General features: G+C 35.5%; 1 protein-coding gene across 3 annotated transcripts in view; it reads left to right on the top strand.

The window, feature by feature from the left end:
- Window positions 1-20,144, top strand: part of LRRC40 (leucine rich repeat containing 40) — a 46,237-nt gene that overhangs the window by 21,302 nt on the left and 4,791 nt on the right. For 2 of the 3 annotated variants that reach the window (XM_028512534.2, XM_036026272.1), the window contains exons 8-13: window positions 4,684-4,771; window positions 4,883-4,928; window positions 13,820-13,928; window positions 16,518-16,625; window positions 17,140-17,250; window positions 19,233-19,310. In XM_028512534.2, the coding sequence (XP_028368335.1) occupies window positions 4,684-4,771; window positions 4,883-4,928; window positions 13,820-13,928; window positions 16,518-16,625; window positions 17,140-17,250; window positions 19,233-19,310 (540 nt within the window). The remainder of the gene's footprint in view (window positions 1-4,683; window positions 4,772-4,882; window positions 4,929-13,819; window positions 13,929-16,517; window positions 16,626-17,139; window positions 17,251-19,232; window positions 19,311-20,144) is intronic. The other variant, XM_036026273.1, reaches the window with a different exon arrangement.

Here is a 20,144-nt window from a genome sequence, read left to right as displayed (position 1 = left end):
TATCCAGTGTACTACTGTATTGACAACTTTGTAGACTTCTCCTGTAATAAGGACCTGAACTGTGGTGACAATGGGAATGGAAAGAAGAGGAAAGATGTGAGAGGTGTGATGAGTTAGAATAAATAGTATTTACCAATTTATTGCCTGTGTTGGAGATGGGAAGAAGAGGGTAGGGAGCAAAGAATCATAAAATGTTATAGAGCCATAATACAGGATGGGGCAAAGTAGGTTTACAGTTAATTGTGAATAAGCAAAACAGAGTTTATTCTTGTGTTATTATTTAATAATGTATTATTTTCCATACAGAAAACTGTAAATCTGCTTTTGCCACATCCTGTATTTAGAGATAGAAAAATTTTTACAGATATTAGAAATAAGACTCTGACTTAGTTAGGATTATATACCAGTTAGATGTCTGAGGTTTTGTGTTTAGATGTCAGAAACATGGTTTGTTATTCATAGAAAGTGAAAGGTTAGGCAGGTCAGATTTTCTTCTGTGTGTATGTTTTAATAAGTGTCTCAGATCCCGCCTCCTGCAGCGTTATGGATGAGACGGGACAGATTCACAGGGACTACAGAGTCCTGTGGGGGAAAGGGACAGTGTGGCCACTCTCTCAAGAGGAGAGTGCCTCGACCCTTGCCTTGACAAGCTTTTTAGTGGGTTCAATTTGCACAGGAATATAGGGTGTATACGTAAAGCTCATCAATCATTGTCAGGCAGAAATGATTAAACAGGAGATAACATTCAAAGAACTCTAAGGGCTTATTCTGAGTCAGGGTCAGATAGTTAAAGGACCTTAAAACTTTGGGGAACAAACTCACTTCCTGCTTGGACCTGCATCATTTAAATTGAGGGTATTAGCAAAGTAGGTTTCATAGGATTTTATGCATTCTTTCTTAGGCCTGGTTGCCCTAGGGAACCCACCCTTTCCAGCACAGGGCTGCACCCACCTCCAGCATTGTTTCAGGCTGAAGACATTGTTTCAGGCTTAAGCCAGGCAGGGGAAGTAAGGCAGCCAAGAGATTAGGAGACTTCTTGCAGACAGAATGAGGACTCAGGCTATGCCAAAGCTGAGGGGTGAGGGTCTATCACCCCCTTTTTCTACAGCCCTCCAAGTCCTTCCCTGAGGGCCCCTTCGAGACTGTGCCTGTCTTAGTCGTCCCTCTTTTGAGGGTTCTGACTTGTCATTGGCTAACTAGTCCTCTGCCCAGGGACAAGCAGGGTGAAGAGAAAGGGGGTAGAGGTGGTGCTCCTACAAGGAAGATAAGCTTTGTCTCCTAAGTGGCTTATGGTCTCAAGGTCCTTTATTCAGCCTTAGCCACAGGGGATTACAGCTTCTGAAAACAGGCAGGGTGGTTCCCAACAAATAAGTATTTTTAATAATCAGAATTGATTTCACAATGTACATGTTGCATATGGTACATCATGGTCATAGATTTGAATACTTGGAGATGGACACTTTTTACTTATATTTTTGACAATAAGTGACCTGGATATCCCTAAAAGTGCTTACTTTATGACTAGTGAATGAAATTAATCTCTTGCCTCATATAAATGTTGATATATGAATTTTTCCATATGGCAGTTCTTTATTTTGGCCACTGCATAAAAGCAGTGGAAAGCAAATATTTAAAAGAAAATTTTTAATAAATAATATTAAATAAAGTAATTGGTAGAAATATTTCTGATATATGTTCTTGTTTTTAGAGCTTTAGATATAATGAGAGAAAGAGAGAGAGAGTGTGGTGTGTGTGTATAAAACTCACAGGGCCTACAACATAATGGCACCTAACAAATATTAGTTTCTTTCCTTATCTCTAACCCCATACTTTCTACTTAGACAATCTATTCTTTTTGTACCTCTCCAGAATGTCTTCTAACCAAAATACTGATTTTTGACACAGCTACTAGAGTATATTTTATAAAATACAAATTAATAGGCATTCTTCTACTAAAAAGCTTTGATGGTTCTATATCATTAACAGCATTGGTCATCAAATATGGCTACACATCAAAATCGCTGAGAAGCTTTAAGAAAAAACAGTAGTTCTGCCCTTATCTTCCAAGATCCCCATTGGATGCCAGAAACCTTGGATAGTGCCTAATCCTCTTTATAGGGTTTTTTTCTTATATATACATGCCTATGATAAAGTTTATAAATTAAATACATTAAGAGATTAACAACAATAAAATAAAACAGTTACAACAATATACTCTAATAAAGTTATGTGAATGGCTTTTGGGCCATTAGTAAGTAAAATAAGGGTTGCTTGAACACAGGCATGGTGATACCATGAGAGTCAATCTGATTACCCAGGTGGCTACTAAGTGATTAGTGAGCAGGTAGCGTATTCAACATGGATCCACTAGGCAAAGGGATGATGATTCTCCTCCAGGAGGGAATGAATTGAACTGTCTGAGATTTCATCATGCTACTTAGTACGGCACACAATTTAAAATTTATGAATTGTTTATTTCTGAAAATTTCTGTTTAGTATTTTTACCCAGTTGATTATGTATAACTAAAATGGTGGAAAGTGAAACTGAGGATAAGGGGGGACTGCTGTAGAGAATCTGAGGCACCAGTGAATCAGAATCTGGAATGATGGGATTGTGGAATTGTTTTGATTTTTGTTTTAAACAGTTCCTAGGAGATTTTTATGCCTCTGGATTTCCGGCAATTGGGAATCACTGTCTTGAAAAATAAAGTCCAGTCTTTTTAGCATAAAATACAGGGGCATCTCACAGACAGGCTTTATTCTCTCTATATACCATCTTTCTCGCCTACAAGTATGCTGTTTTCAGACTACACCAATCTATAAACATACTGGTTGTTTTGTTCCTCTACCTGAGAATGCCCTTTTCCTGCCTGACTGATGGAATTCCATTTTAATTTTTTGGCTTTGCTACTTCCTTCTCCCCCTTGCTACGCTTGCTAGCACTTTTTTCTTTTTTTTATATTTTTTCTTTTTATTGAATTTATTGGGGTGACTTTAATAAAATTATATAGGTTTCAGGTGTAAAATTCTATAATACATCATCTGTAAATTGTATTGTGTATTCACCACCCTCACTACTAATTTCTGTGTCTTACTTTCATAGCAACTAGATTAGCATTTGTCTTACTACATATATATATTCATATATAATTCAGTTCAATAAAATTCACTAATTTAAGCATACAATTTGATGAGTTTTGACAACTGTATGTGTATATAAACATTGTCATAGTCATATACATAGAACTTCTTTATCTCCCTAAAGTTTCCTCATACCCTTTGCAGTCAATCCTCTTAATACCCCCAACCTCTAGCAATTACTGTTGTGCTTTGTCATGATAGTTTTGCCTTTTTTTATCACACAGTATATAGTTTTGTGTTTGTCTTCTTTCATGTAGCATAAGGCTTTTGCAATTCATTCACGTAATTGTGTATATCTGCAGCTCATTTTTATTGCTAAGTGTTAATCCATTATATAGCTGTACTACAATTTATTCATCTCTTCACTGGTTAGTTGATGGACATTTGAATTATTTTCAGTTTATTAGCTATTGTGGATGTTCATGTAAAAGCCTCTGTTTAGACATTGTTTTCATTTTTCCTGGGTCATTATGTAGGAGTGGGATTGCTTAGTTGTGTGATAAGTGTATGTTTAACTTTACAAGACTCTGCTTTCTAGAGTAGCTGTACTATTTTATATGCTCACCAGCAACATAAGATAATTCCGCTTTATTATATTTTAGTTAGCTGTGTATGTGTCTTTTTCTTTGTTGAACTGAGAACTCTTTAAGGGCAACAACCATGATATCCTTACACCAGCGATTTCAACCTTTTTCACCTCATGGCATATATAAACTAATTACTCAAATTTTGTGGCACACCAAACAATATGTTTTTTTTGCTGATCTGACAAAAAAAGTGGTATAATTTTGATTTATTCACATCAATGGCTATTGTTGTAATGGCTGTTGTCATTTTTTAAATTTGTATTGGCTGTTGGTATTTTTTTTATTTGACAGTCTAAGGGAAAAGAGGTCAGTGCTCCTGAATGAATAGTCAGGTATTGCATGTTTTAAAAATTCTTGCAGCATACCGATTGAAATTGCTGCCTTATACCAAGCAGTGCCTAGTATATTGTAGATGCTTAATTGTGAGATTGGATACCCAATCTCAGCAGGTTATCTTTTCATGTGACAAAGATAAAAATGCCTTTTCTTATTGAATGAAAATATGAATTGCATGATTAAGATTTATTTTTATATTTTGTCTTTTATTTTTTATTTAGGAAGAAATTTGTTTGCTTGAAGGGAAAATCAAACCTTTTAGTATCAGTAAGGATGACTATTTTGAATCACTGATTCATTCAAATTTATATATTGAACATTTACTTTTTAGCACTGGATACAATTTAGCAAATGTTTTATTGCTCATACTCTGTTTTAACAATAACAATGTGACAATGGCAAACAAATCTGGTTTCCCTTTTACATATTCAGCATTTACCTCAAAGAAAAATATTGTAGGCCTACATTACTTGGGTATTTTTTGACTTCAAAGGATACCCAAGTAATGTAGGCCTACAATGTTGTTAGTATTATAATGTTGTTACTGATATAATCAACTACTTGGTTGAATTATACATACCCTTAATATTTTCCCTGAAATCAATTTAATCTTTTGTAGTCTGCCCTACTCATTGGGAAAACTTCACTTGAAATTGCTGGCACTAGAAGGAAATCCTTTGAGAACCATTCGAAGAGAAATAATAAATGTAAGCATATTTAGAAACCAGATTCAGTTTTAAGTTTCAAGTTCAAACATTCGCATTGATGTGTAAACCATTAAGGTATGTCTTAGTGAATATGTCTTTCCACCTTTTCAGAAAGGAACCCAAGAAGTCTTAAAATATCTACGAAGCAAGATTAAAGGTACTTTAATTTTCTTTTGTATTTTGAAGGGTAATATGAAAGACAATGAAGTGTTAATAGTGCATAAATTTACATGTATTTTGGGTATAAATAATTATGGAAAATGGTTACTGGCAAATGTGGCTCTAATTCTGAATCCATAAAGGCCATAAGTATTTTGAAGTTATAAGAACCTTCTTAAATTAACAGTGATAATGTTCTGTCTTTAATCTGTTGATTTGTGTGTTACAGTGTACCAGTTAGGAAATATAACAAAGATTCAATAAGCACAAGTGCTTTAACTTTGAAAAAATGCAAAATTCTACTTTTATGGTCTAATATACAGGTTATATATATATATACACATATACACATACATATACATATATACTTATATATGTGGTATAATATAGCTTTATGTATGGTACAGTATATCATTACATATAATATAGATGGGTATATATAATATTAACTGGGGAGTATATTAACATGTATATGAATATATACTCTATTTGATAAGTTCTGACAAAAAATGAAGACATAACAGTTTTTTTAAGAATATGTTTATTTAGCACGGATATTTACCAAAGTAAAAAATGATACTATAAATTTAATTTTTAATGCTGCACTAAAATTGTGATAGATACCAATTATTATTTAATGTCTGTCATTGTAGTATACACTAGAACATCAAGATCAGAGCAAGAGCATTAGTCAGTTTTATGAGTATGTTCCTGCAAACACCACCAAGCCACTGTAAAATGTTTTGGCTAAATATAGCAGCTGTTAATTAAGCTCAAAACTCTATTGCTTTTCACAGTCTAGCCTAGCACATATGGCCAGTCAGTATATGTTAAATAAATAATTGTATACTTTAGTAATTGCCATTCTCTGTCTTGCTGTTTAAGTAAGTTATTAAAATAGTTTTTTAAGACTCTTATTTCCTGCCAGAATGTTTTCTTTCTTCCCCAGGTATGTTTTCTCCTCCAGGAAACTTTATTTATTCTGATATGAATCAAGTCATGTCAGATTAATGAAAACTTTTTTAAGACTTAATTTTTAAAAAAATTCTCACCCAAAAATATGTTTACTGATGAGAGAGAGGGAGAGAGAGGGAGAGAGACCGAGACCGACTGATACGATAGAGAAACATTCATTGGTTGCCTCCAGTACACATCCTGACTGAGGATCGAACCTGCAATCTCTTGGTGTATGGTGTTGCTTCAACTAACTGAGCCACCCAACCAGGGCAAGACTTGTTTTTTTTTTTAAAGAGTATTTTAAAGTTTACAACAAAATGGAGAGAAAGCTACAGAGATTTCCCATATAGCATCTCCCATTATCAGTATCATTAACCAGAATGGTCCTTTTTTTTTATTTTTTAAACTGAAATGAAGACATCATAATCACCCCTCTCTTGCCCAAGAGATTCAGAGCAATCTGCTTTAGGAAGAGAGCCCTGGCTTAATCACCTTAAGAATCTTCACCCTAGCATTAATTAGGGAGACTCCAATGGGATACACTTTGTGTACCTCATTGTTTTTGAGTTGCCTAGCAAAAATTTTCCTTCCATGTATGTTCTGCTCTCCCTCAACTACCTGTAAATTGCCCATTCTCACTGCTGAAATCTAAGACCCTATTGTTGTCTGCTTTTCTTGTTTGTCTAAAATGTCTTATATACCCAGTGTTGCCTTACTGTCTTTGGCATTTCCATGCCTATATGAATTCGCCATGTGCATATATTAAAACTATTATTTTCTTTTGTTAATCTGTCTCTATTAATTTGATAATTGACCCAGCTAGAAAAATTTAGACGGTGGGGAGAAAATATTCATATTTTTAGCACCATACAGGTATTATGTTGATGATTTTTACATGTATGTTAATGAGAGATATTGCTTTCTGTTTTTTTTTTATAATATCCTTTTTGGAGTAATTGTGGCCTCTTAAAATTAATTAGAAAGTATTGGCTCTACTTCTATCTTATCAAATTGGTATAATTTATTCCTTAAATGTTTGGAGAATTTACCACTGAAACTACCTAGACCTGGTGCTTTCTGTTTTGGAAGGTTATTGATTTTGATTCAATTTTGTTAATAAGGCTTTTGGAGTTTTGTGTGTCTTCTTGTATGAGTTCAACAGATTTTGTCTTTCAAGGTATTGGTCTGTTTCATCTAGATTATCAAATTTGTGGGCATGGAGTTCTTATTATTTATTTTTTTATTCTTTTCATATCTGAGATCTGTAGTGATGTCCCCTCTTTCACTTCTGATATTAGTAATTAATGTCCTGTCTCTTTCTTAGTTAGCCTGGCTTAGAGGCATATCAATTTTATCGGTCTTTTCAAAGAACCAACATTTTCTCTGTGGATCTCGTGTTTTCAATTTTATCAATTTCTGCTTGAATTCTTTATTCTCTCTTCTTTTAACTTTGGATTTAATTTGCTTCTCTTTTTCTAATTTCCTAAGGTGGCAATTTAGATTATTGATTTTAGATCTACCGTATTTTTCAGACTATAAGACATACTTTCCCCCCAAATTTGGAGGGAAAAGGGGTGTGTCTTATAGTCTGAATGTACCTTACCTGGCTCACTGTGGGAGCGGGGGTGGTGGAGCAGGGTCACAGGTTATTACATATTTTACATTTTTAAAAATATATTTTATTGATTATGCTATTACAGTTGTCCCATTCCCCCCCTTCACTCCCCTCCACCCTGCACACCACCTCCCACCCACATTCCCCTCCTTTAGTTCATGTCCATGTGTTATAAGTTCTTTGGCTTCCACATTTCCCATACTATTCTTACTCTCCCCCTGTCTATTTTCTATTTACCATCTATGCTACTTATTCTCTGTACTTTTTCCCCTCTCCCCTTCCCACTCCCCTGTTGCTAACCCTCCATGTCATCTCCTTTTCTGTGGTTCGGTTCCTGTTCTAGTTATTTGCTTAGTTTGTTTCTGTTTTTGTTTTAGGTGTGGTTGTTAATGATTGTGAGTTTGCTGTCATTTTACTGTACATGTTTTTTATCTTCTTTTTCTTAGATAAGTCCCTTTAACATTTCATATAATAAGGGCTCGGTGATGATGAACTCCTTTAACTTGACCTTATCTGAGAAGCACTTTATCTGCCCTTCCATTCTAAATGAAAGCTTTGCTGGATAGAGCAATCTTGGATGTGTAGGTCCTTGCCTTTCATGACTTGGAATATATCTTTCCAGCCCCTTCTTGCCTGTAAGTTCTCTTCTGAGGAATTAACTGACAATTTGATGCGCACTCCTTTGTAGATAACTCTCTCCTTTTCTCTTGCTGCTTCTAGGATTCTCTCCTTATCTTTAATCTTGGGTAATGTAATGATGATGTGCCTTGGTGTGTTCCTCCTTGGGTCCAACTTCTTTGGGACTCTCTGAGCTTCCTGGACTTCCTGGAAGTCTATGTCCCTTGCCATATTGGGGAAGTTCTCCTTTATTATTTGTTCAAATAAGTTTTCCGCTTCTTGCTCTTCCTCTTCTTCTTCTGGTACCCCTATAATCCGGATGTTGGAACGTTTAAAGATGTCCTGGAGGTTCTTAAGCCTCTCCTCATTTTTTTTGAATTCTTGTTTCTTTCTTCTTTTCTGATTGAATGTTTCTTCCTTCTGGTCCATTCCATTGATTTGAGTCCCAGTTTCTGTCCCATCACTATTGGTTCCCTGTACATTTCCTTTATTTCACTTAGCGTAGCCCTCAGTTTTTCATCTAATTTGCAACCAAATTCAACCAATTCTGTGAACATCCTGATTACCAGTGTTTTGAACTGTGCATCTGATAGGTTGGCTATCTCTTCGTCACTTAGTTGTATTTTTTCTGTAGCTTTGATCTGTTCTTTCTTTTGGGCTATATTTTTTTTTTGTCTTGACGTACCTGTTTTATAGTGAGGGGCAGGGCCTTAGGTGTTCACCAGGGCAGACCAACCCATGTTGCTGCGTTGTGATACATATGTGGGGGAGGGGTTCGAGAGGGAACAATGGCTCTTGCTCCACTTTCTGCTAGATTTCAGTCACTTCCCACAAGCAAATTGGGCCCTTCTGGTGCTGATTCCTGTGTGGGTAGGTTTGTGTACATTTTAGGACCCTGTGGGTCTCTCCAACAAACTCTCCTGTGAGGCTGGGAGTTTCTCCCGCTGCTGTCTCAACCCCGACAGGTGTTTCAATCAGTGATTTGAGGCTTTATTTTCCGTTGCTGGGACCCTGGGTTGCACAGTTTGTCTCGCTCCCCAGTTTTGCCTGGTTTATCTGTGTGTGAATGTGGGACTGCCCAGTCCACCAGCTGCCTTGCCTGCCTCGCCCTGCTCCACAATCTGCAGCCTTGCTGGGTCCACCAGACGCTATTTTGCTGGGAGGCCTCTCTGCCCTGGCTGCCCGACTCCGCCCCTCCTACTGGTCTGGATGAATGTTTCTTCTTTAACTCCTTGGTTGTCGGGCTTCTATACAGTTCAATTTTTTGTCAGTTCTGGTTGTTTTTTGTTTTTAAATTGCTGTTGTCCTTCCTTTGGTTGTATGAGGAGGTGCAGTATGTGTACCTTGGCCTCCATCTTGGTGGGAAGTCATATTTTACCACCTTTTTTGCTTCAAAATTTTTTTTTCCTATTTTCCTTCTCTAAAACCTAGGTGCGTCTTACAGTCTGGTGTGTCTTATAGTCCTAAAAATACAGTATCTTTTCTAGTATATGCATTCAGTCCTATAAACTGTTTATAAAGTGTTTCTGCCTAAACACTTCTTTCACTTCATCCAACAAATTTCATTAAGTTGTGTGTTAATTTTCATGTAGTTGAGAGTATTTACATTTTCTCTTTAGATTTCTTCTTTGAGGCATGTGCTATTCAGAAATGTGTTGTTGCCATGGCCAGGTGGCTCAATTGATTGGAGTATCATCCCATTCACCAAAATATTGCAGGTTTGATCCCCAGTCAGGGCACATACATGGGTTATGGGCTCATTTTCTGGTTGGGGCACATATGGGAGGCAAATGATCAATGTTTCTTTCTCTCTCTCTTCCTCTAAAAAGCAATAAACATATCTTCAGGTGAGGATTGAAAAAAGAGCTGTGTCATTTAATCTCTTCATATTTTAGAATTTTCCAATTGTTTTGTTACTGATTTTGTTTAATTACATTGTTACCTGAAAGCAGACATTGTATGATTTCTTTTACATTGGTGTATTTGCTTGTGTAAGTAGCTAGATAAATTAATAAAAGAGAAGGGGGCAAAGCTGGGTGATTAACTAGGTCATAAGCTATGGCAACCCCTTTCCCCTGCCAAGAGGATCCTCTCCTGGTGTACTGAAGAAGGACCAGCTTTCCAATCTCCCCAAGTACCACTGGCCATTAGCCTGGATTAAGGAGGGAGAAATAAAAACAATAAAGGGGCAATTACTCTGCTGGATGTGTGCCCAATAGAAGACAAGGTGGTGCGGGGGTGTGAGCACAGGCACAGTATAAAGCAGATGATCCCAGCAAAACTTTGAGATGGCACAGTAGGAGCCAAGATGGCAGCCACAAAGGAGTGGTGTCTAATCTGGGGCAAAGACCAGATGGGTTGGGGGAGGTCTCAGCACAAGCTGGGAAAGGTCTAGGAAATGGATTAGTCAGGGGAAGGGCCCAACATAAGTCCTTGAAGGATTGGGAAAGAGATTGGTCAGTCTGAAAGCCTGAGGTAATCAAAGCTTAACAAAAGCTTTTCTTGGTAACACAGATTTGCTGGTTCCATAGTGCGCTTATGTGCTTGCACCTGCTCTTTCTATAGCAGCCTTGTGGGCCTAGCAGCTCTGTGGGCCCAAGCCTGGGCTTCAAGCAGGGCTCCTAAATGTGAGTCCAACAGCCACATGGACCTTGCACCTCTGCAGGCAGGCCCAAACATGGATCTGGGTTCAGCAGCACAGCTGCAGCCAGAAACAAACTAAACTGGATGGGAACAGAGACTGAACTGGACTGAGCTTTGGCATGGACTAAATCAATGGCACAGAATTTCTGGACCCTGGTCCTTATTTGGGGCTTGATGAAGACAAAGCTGGATTTCTTCCACAGTGGGATATAGCTGAACCACTTGACTGTGGATGAGATACAGACTCTGGGCACCTAGGCAGTCATTTCTTTCTACCCCAGTAAATCTTAACCACTACAACTCGTCCTCCCATGCATGGTCACTAAAAACCTTTTCTCATCACACAGCAAGAACCCCATTTCCACTGGCAGCATATTTACAAATTTCAGTGTGAACATATATTTTCATTTCTTTTGCATTTATATCTTGGAGTAAAATTGCAGAGTCATACGGTAACTTTATTTGAAGAACTGCCAGACTGTTTTACAAAATAGCTGCGCAACTTTTTATTTTCATCAGCTTTGTATGAGGTTTTTTAAAATTGATTTTAGTGAGATAGGAAGAGGGAGAGACAGACCCATTGATTTGTTGCTCCATGTAATTTGTACATTCATTTGTTACTTATTATATGTACCCTTGGTGAAGGGTACATATCATCAAGATGAAGTTCCAACCAACTGAGCTACCCAACCAGGGTTTTATGAGGGTTTTGATTCTGACTTACAAATTCTAGACACCCTACTGGGTGGAACTATTTCACTGTAGATTTATTTAGCATTTCCCTGATTACTAATGATGTCGAACATTGTTTCATGTGCTTTTCAGCCATTTGTACATCTTTGAGAAATGTCTGTTCAGCTCCTTGGCCCAATTTTTAATTAGATTATTTTCTTTTTATTATTGAATTGTAATAGTTCTTTATATAGTCTAGATATAAATCTCTTGTCAGATATATGATTTGCAAATATTTTCTAGCCCTCTATGGGTTGTCTTCATTTTCTTGATGGTGTCCTTTGAAACACCTCAAAGTCGTTTTGAATTTTGATGAAGTCAGTTTATCTATTTTTTCTATATTTGTTTATGCTTTTGGTTTCATATCTAAAAATCCTTCACAGAATCTTATTTTATTAAGATTTGCTCCTTCGTTTTCTTCTTAGTTTTATAGTTCTGCTCTTACATTTATGTCTTTGATCTAGTTTGAGTTAATTTTTGTATGTGGTGTGAGATACGAGTTGTTTAATTCATTTCACACTGCTACCCAGTTTTCCTGCACACTTTGTTGAAAAGACTATCCTTTTCTCATTAAATGGTCTTGCCATCCTTGTTGAAAATCAGCTGACCATAAATATTGGGTGTATTTTGGATTCTCAAATTTTATTCCAATGATCTCTTTGTCTGTTCTGCGCCAGTACCACACTATCTTGATGACTGATGCTTTGTAGTAAGTTTTGCAGTCAGGAAGTATAATTCCCCCTACTGTATTCTTTTTCTTAGGCTTAATTTGGCTCTCCTGGGTTTCTTGCAATTCCAACAAGTTGATGAGAATCAACTTAATTTCTACAAAGAAGTCATCTGGGATTCTGCTAGGGAATTTCAGTCTCTGGAGATTAGTGAGAGGCCGATTGTGTATGAACATGGGAGTATGCACACATGTTAGAATGTGTCTGTTGAAAATAAAGTCTTGCATTTGCTAAAAACATCTTAATTTGTATAAAAATCAAAAACTTTCTGGATTATGCAAATTGCCAGACTGTAAATGCTTGGAGATAATCAGCTTCATTGTGACCTACAGTGAAAAGATAGGCGTATGTGTATCTGTGGTACATTTGTGGGAAATAATTTTTTGTTGTTGTTGTTAACATATTTCTTCTAATGGACAATGTTACTTGTATTTTGCTTAAGAGGAATGATTCCTTATTGTTTCTTCTGGGACATTTTAATTATTTGTGGGGGGGCTCCGCCCACAGAACTGCCCTGGCTGCTGCCGATTAGAATAAGTCTACCAAGGTATGATCTGCTTGAGGAGGAAAGGCTGACCAGTCTCGCGGAGGAGAAAGGTCTTTAGCCTCTCTCTCAGTAGGCTTTTATTGAGTTTAGCTTGCATAGGGATGCATATCAAAGAAAGGAGGTATTGTTTACAGATAACATTTCTGGGATCATGGGGGTCCTTTTGAGTCAGACTCTAGTAGACAGGGTGACACCAACTGGCTGTAAAACCTTGGGAAACAAACTTATTTTGTGCTTGGACCCTTAACATTTAGATTGAGGACATTCTAAGCAAAGCAAGTTTCACAGAACTTTATGCATTCTTTCTTAGGCCTGATTGCCCCCCACTCTGGGAACCGCCTGTTCCAGCAAAGGGCTGCACCTCCCTTCAGCATTGTTTCAGGCTTGAATCAGGTTGGGGAAGTAAGGCAGCCGAGAGATTAGGAGACTTTTTACAGATAGAATGAGGACTCAGGCAATGATAAAGCCGAGGGGTGAGGGTCTTTTGTCTCTCCTCCACAGTCCCCCAAGTCCTCCTTCCCTGATGGCCCCTTTGTGACTATGCCTGTCTTAGGTTGTTCCTTCCTTGAGAAATCTTACCCATCATTGACCATCCAGTCATCCTCCAGGGACCAAGCAGGGTGAAGTAAAGGGGGCAGAGGTTGTGCACCTGTTGGGAGTATAAATTTTGTCTCCTTAATGGCTTATGGTCCCAAGGTCCCCTAGCGATGGGGCCTTTTCACCTGTTGGCAGGTTTCAGCTCCTGAAACCAGGCATACGGTTCCCAACAGTTATTCTTTGAAGGTTCTTTCCTACTTCTCAGTTTCCTTATGAAAGGACTATTAATAGATTTTGAAGCCATATTATAGTAACTTTATGTATTGTAACTTTAATATTAATTTAATATTAAATTTGAACTCAGATATGAGTTATTGGAAATAAAACATGACTAAAGACCTTCTCACCAATAATATCAAGAAATCACATATACTATTTCTAATGTATTTTCATGTTTTTTAAAAATGACTGTACTGTACATATTGGTTTTATATGACTTTTTTTTTTCTCAGATGATGGACCTAGCCAAAGCGACTCTGTTATTGAGACTGCCATGACACTACCAAGTGAGTGCAGGGTCAATGTGCATGCCATCATCACATTAAAAATATTAGACTACAGGTATGTAACTCATTTTTTAAACATAACAGAACATGTTGGAAACTTTTGGAAATAATCCTTCTGAAAAAGGACAGTTGGTGAGGAAGAATTCATCAGAGTGCATTAGTGTACTTGCCTTAGAATAATAGCACTTGTAAAAACAATGATGAGATAGAAGTATATGAGAAGTACAATGAACTTTAGTGTCCATTCCTTAGGTGTTTTGTGTTTGTTGTGCTTGAGATAAATTGATAGTTATTAATAGTAAAATTTTTATGATAAACAACATTTTACTGTTGTAAAAAATAAGAGAGGGACAGTATTGGTTGTTAATAAAATTTTCTGACTCCAGCATCCAGAGAGAATTCTATATTGGTGGTAGTGGGGTCTATATTGGTAAATAAGAAATAAGTATAATTTAGTTATAAACACCCCAAGCAACAAAGCTTCAGAGTTTGTATCCTGTTAATATATATGAATGCAAGTTAAATAATGTGTACATATATTAAATCTGAAATGATTATAATGTTGGTGTATAAAATGAGACAGAAGCCTAAAAATTATTTTTGTATATTATGGAAGTGTATTCAATTGGGGAAGCAAGATACCTACGCAGAGATTGGGAGTGGTTGTCAAGTGTTCTTTCACTATGAAGGCAACGATGATACAAATAACCAATCCTATCAAACTTACTGCAGTGATTAGCTTGGCATTATAAGGAAAATACAGGAGAATATAGACTCAAATCATGTAAGTGACCAGATTTGTTCAGTTATCCACACAGCCAGCTTCAGTATCTGGCCTCTTTTCCTTATGTGTCACTAGGAACCACCTGGTCAGTAGTCAGTATACACTCTCCTTTTCAGATTTGTTGTGTTTCATTTACATTGCTCTCACCTCTTGTCTGCCACTCTCGGATGTACATAGAAATCACTACTCTAAGCCAACTTCCTTGTTTGATACTGTAACACTTAAATTTGTGCTTCTCTTTCATAGCATAGCATGCTATGAAAGCATATCATAGCATAGCATAAAACATGGCAACTTCGCATGTTTTATCCTCCACATAATATGCTCATTTATTTAGTAGATATTTTTGGAGCCTATTAGATATCAAATTCTGTGCTAGGTATCATAGTACACTGAATGAGGAGACAGACTATCTTTCTACCCTGAATGGGCACCATTCAATCTCTGTTTTGAGCTAGGCACTGTGCTAAGTACTTGACACATGCTATTGCTTTTAATCTTCCAAATAATCTATAAAGTAATATTGATACAATTTTATTTGGGATAACTATTCCTACTTTTTAAATGCACAGATATCACTAAAGCATAATAAATATAGCAATTAATGATTATATGTTTTAGATTATTTGGTTTTTAAATTTATTGTAATTTGCTTTCCTAAGAGATTTTAATTGGAAGGGAGTATACTATTTAAGATACAAATGAATTCTCAATTTTAAGGCATAAATGCCTTCAACTAAATTTTTAAAAATAGCACGAATCTTCAAAGTTTGATTAGAGTAAATCAGTTTCCCATGACTTGAGCATTGCTGATTGAAAAGATAAAAATGATGCATCTGCACAGCAGAACATGGGTCCCTAAAGCAGACAAAGTAACAGACATAATGCGTGTGAAATTTAAGCTGTCTTTTATCCTATCTGTATTACAATGACTTTCTTACCCAGTTCTCCCGTACTGCACCAGTAATATTGTTTCCTTGTACATAGTCATTCAGTGAACATTCCATCAAGGATGTTTTTAAGTGGATGATGTTTTAGGTATTAAAAATTGTAAAAAAACGACATAAGAATAATGGCTAATTATAACCAACAAATTGTTAAAGCAAATGTCATAGTTTTATACTTTCATTTAAGGTTAAATTTATATTTTACTAAAAATCTTAATGAAAATGTTAGTCTTACTGAAAAGGAAATTTACATTTACAAGAGATCTGGCATAAATAACAATGAATAACTCTTTAGATGACAATTTCCCAGAACTGAGATTCAGGGAAGATAAATGACAAAGCTTGTTAGTGGCAGAACCAGAAATAGTTCCAAGGCTGCTACTGCCTACTTTGTCATACTCTAAAGGAGAGAGAAATTGGATGAGGTTATGAAAACCCTAGTTTAGTATATGTTAAACTTTTAAAAGTAATTCTTATCTTGCAGTTAACTATTTACCTAAAGAAAGTTGACGGATAACCTCTGTTAGAGATTTTTAGGAAAAGGGACAGAACAGATTTTTAAAATTACAGAGTTAATTCTACTCTGAGGTAGATGAATCCATTTACTATATTACTGTCCATTTACTACATGACTTCTAGACATCTTAGACTATGAAGATATATTTCTCATTTTTATTCCCATTGAGTGTATGAATGCTCAGGAGATGCAGTGTGTTGTGACGCAGTATGTCTGAACTCCTGACAGCTAACATTTGTGGGCTGGCAGGTTTTTATGGCATTCTTTACAGAACTAAATAGTCAACTACCTTCAAAATTTTTATAATTTCTATAAAATCTGTATAATTCTTTAAAAGTGGAAAGTAATATTGTTCTGGACTACTAAGAATGATGCAGATTTTAAATATCTTTTTAGTGATAAACAAACAACTTTGATTCCTGATGAAGTGTTTGATGCAGTAAAAAGCAACATTATAACTTCTATTAACTTCAGTAAGAATCAGTTATGTGAAATTCCAAAAAGGTAAGAACTGTTCATGATGCCATTTCTATTTAGTGCTTCATTCTAAGTTTTGTTTGCATCTTAGTTAAAAAAATAATTATTTTTCATAGTTTTTAAATGTGAAATTATATGTAAAATTTCTTGCATTAATAATACTTATGTTACAGAATATATTTCAAATAATTTATTTTATGGATTCAAGTCATTAACAGAATACAGTAAAAAATGCATAGCTTTGATCTTTGTTGTTTGTTCATAATTGGCTTAAATATAAAGTAAATGGATTCTTAAACTTCAACATACATTTAAGGAAATGTAGAAATTTTGGGACAGATTAATATTAAGGCTGTTTTTAGAAATCTATTTTTATCAGTTATACATCCAAACTGATTGAAATTTTTGTGAGAAACGTGAAAGTTACAGAAAATATAATTAGCAGATATGTAATGTAGGGTTCTTTCCACCCTCTATGGTCTGCTTATAGTTTTGAGGTTCTGAATTCAAGTGCTAACATTTTAGATTACTTTTGTTTCAGGATTTTGGAACTGAAGGACATGGCTTCTGATGTCAATCTCAGTTTTAATAAGCTTTCCTTTATATCCTTGGAATTATGTATGCTTCAAAAATTGACTTTTTTAGATCTCAGGTATGTATTGATACTATTGCTTCATTTTTTTCATTATAACTTGTCTTTGAGTTTGCCTAACTTTTGCTCTTCCCCTTATATTTTTCTTAATAAGTATGGAAATTGGTGTTTAGTTTAGTAAAAATATATAGGATAACTTTAAAATTAAGCATTTAGGGTGTATTTTAATCAGATCTATCATTTACAGACAAATTACAAGTTAATTGATATGACAAAATTATTTAAAATACTAGAATATACTAACACATTCTTTGATAGATTCATGCTTGTGTAGAACTACAAATAACACAAGGAAAGTGTTTGCTTCACATTCTTCTTTTTCTGAAAGCAAATAGTATAAAGCTGTCAACTCTATGCTGGCATAGCAGCTAGCTGGCATGGCTTCTCTTAAAAAGAAACTATTTGGTTCCAAAATATTATATTAAATATGCATGGCCAGAAATAAAGAAGAGGAACACTATGAGTGGCAACAAAAACAAAAGAAACTACTTAAGGTTCTGTAGATGTAATAGGAAGTTGAAAAATGTTCAAAGTTAATGTGATAGCATCAGAAGCATCACATCTCATGGTTTTACATGTCTCAGGGTTAGATAGTCATTTGTTTGCATGGGCTGTAAAACTTTATCCTAAACTATGTGTCTACTGCCTAGGCTTCCTACTGCTCATGTATTGTTACTAGGTGTGTTTTTTAGTTTATTTATAGTTCCTCTAGTTCTGCTCAAACAGTAGTCAAATAACAATATGCTAAGTTATGTCTGTTTTATTTTGCCTGTAGAAACAAAATTTTTTATTTATGGGATTAAAGCAAATCTACTTTACTCTGCTCCTACTAAATGTAGACTTCTGTTTTGGGGGGTGGCAATTGTACTGGCAAAACAGTACAAAACCACATTTTAGTTTGGTATTAACAGCAGAGAGATGAGGTCATGTCCCCATTTGTTGCTGTCTTTATTTCTTTTCATCCCCTTCTTCAGTGGTGTGTGTGCATGTGTGTATACCTTCATCTGCAACCATATCTGGAAGTTTCCACTTAAGTGACTAAAATATGCTTGTATATTTGATACTAGTATTTATAAGACTTTCTTGAAAAGTATAGAAACCAGCAATAGGTTATTCCATACAACTTAATAAAGGCAGTGATTGGAGAAAAGTGCAGAGAAAAGAAAACAGAACACAGGCTGAGCTGTAGAAAATACAGCTCTTAAATATTAGGCTTGACTCCTGAATGTAAAGAAATAGGTTAGAGAAAATTATTCAATTATAATATGTAGCCATCTAGTTGGATATAATTTTCTCATAGATACTTTCTATTATAGGTAGTATACAGCCTCTGGAATCCCATCATTTTGTTAACCTTCCTTCCAACATCCTCCCCGATCCTTCACCAGTAAATGAGATTCTGTTTACTACCATGGTTCACCATACAATCTAAAAAAAAAAAAAAACAAAACACTGTGCAAATTGAACTTCTAAACTTAAAGTAGAAATGGACTTGCGTAATAGAAAGTTACACATTTCTAAACACATAGTATCTCTTTTCTGTCCTGTTTTATTTTTTCATATAATATTTCAAGTTTTTGGAGTAGAATTTCATGTCTGCATGCAAGATATATATGCATTAACACCTGTGAAATATCTGTGGTATCAAATAATGTAGTATTTCCAGGCACGATCTAAAGGGTCCTGACCATGAGAAGTATTGCTGAGTTTAATTTGAAAGACATAAGGGATTAATTTACAGTGTTTATTCTACTGTTAAAGAGGTCATTGCATTGTTGATTGGTTGCGCATTGGTATTAGGATTTGGTACACTAACTAAATTCTTGAGGCAGCTGACTGATTTAGCATTCTTAGGACTTAGCCTTAGTGAAATCAGATCAAAGATTGACAGAGCTACAGAATTTTTGTCTGATCAATACTTAAATTATAAATTAAAGCTGAACAAAACTTTTTTGTAAATCATCTTTTTCTTTCCAATTTAGAAACAATTTTTTAAATTCTTTGCCTGAAGAAATGCAATCGTTGATAAGACTACAAACAATCAATCTTTCCTTTAATAGGTAAGAGAACAGGCAAATCTGTGACTATTATTCCTTTAAAATTTGTAGGTCTAACTAGAGAATACAACTAAAAGAGCCAAACAAAAAAGCCGTGTAGTTTTACTTTCGTTAAATATCTTGGTTTATTTTCACTTAGTTCTGCTTAGAATTGAAAGTGATGTTGCTTGCTTGGAGTTTTCACAACTGACATATAATAGCTTTTTGTTCTTTTTAATCATTTTAATAATTATAGTTGTTACAATTGAAGCATAATGCACAGAAGTGTTCCTGAAATTACCTGAAGGTTAAGGAGATAGCATTATAACCAAGACTGAGGAAAAATAGGCAGCTATTTGCCAGATCACAGGGATAAGTCTCATCTCAGGTAGAGCAAGTAGTGTGTACTAAGGCACAACCATGTGAGAACATGCTGTGTTTGGGACCTTTCAAGGAGTTTAATATGGCACAAGTGTATAAATTTTGTGCTGCTACTATAATACCCTCTAGACAAATGAAGAAGCTAAGGCATAGTGATGTTAAAATGCTGCCTATTTAAATTTTTGTTCTGTGTGCTCCATTATCTTTGCTTTCTCATGTGTAGGTTATATTGTTGTTCTCATAATTTAAAAATAGATGGATTTCTCAGATCTCTCCTAATTTTTACTTGTGAATTGAACTGCCATTTCTCTATTGAACTATCATTTCTCTATTGAATTATCTGTTGAGTTGTCAATTGCATTATGAGGTAATATCTTTGGGGAAGTGGCAAAAGTTAACCTTAACTTCTATATTAACAGTTGAGCCACTTCTTTTTAAATTACCTTGTTTGTGGGTTGGTGAGAAAGAAGAGAAGGG

The sequence above is a fragment of the Phyllostomus discolor genome, chromosome 5 (assembly GCF_004126475.2).
Source record: "Phyllostomus discolor isolate MPI-MPIP mPhyDis1 chromosome 5, mPhyDis1.pri.v3, whole genome shotgun sequence".
Lineage (NCBI taxonomy): Eukaryota > Metazoa > Chordata > Mammalia > Chiroptera > Phyllostomidae > Phyllostomus > Phyllostomus discolor.
Note: the sequence above shows the minus strand (reverse complement) of the source record. Positions and strands in the feature narration are given on the sequence as shown.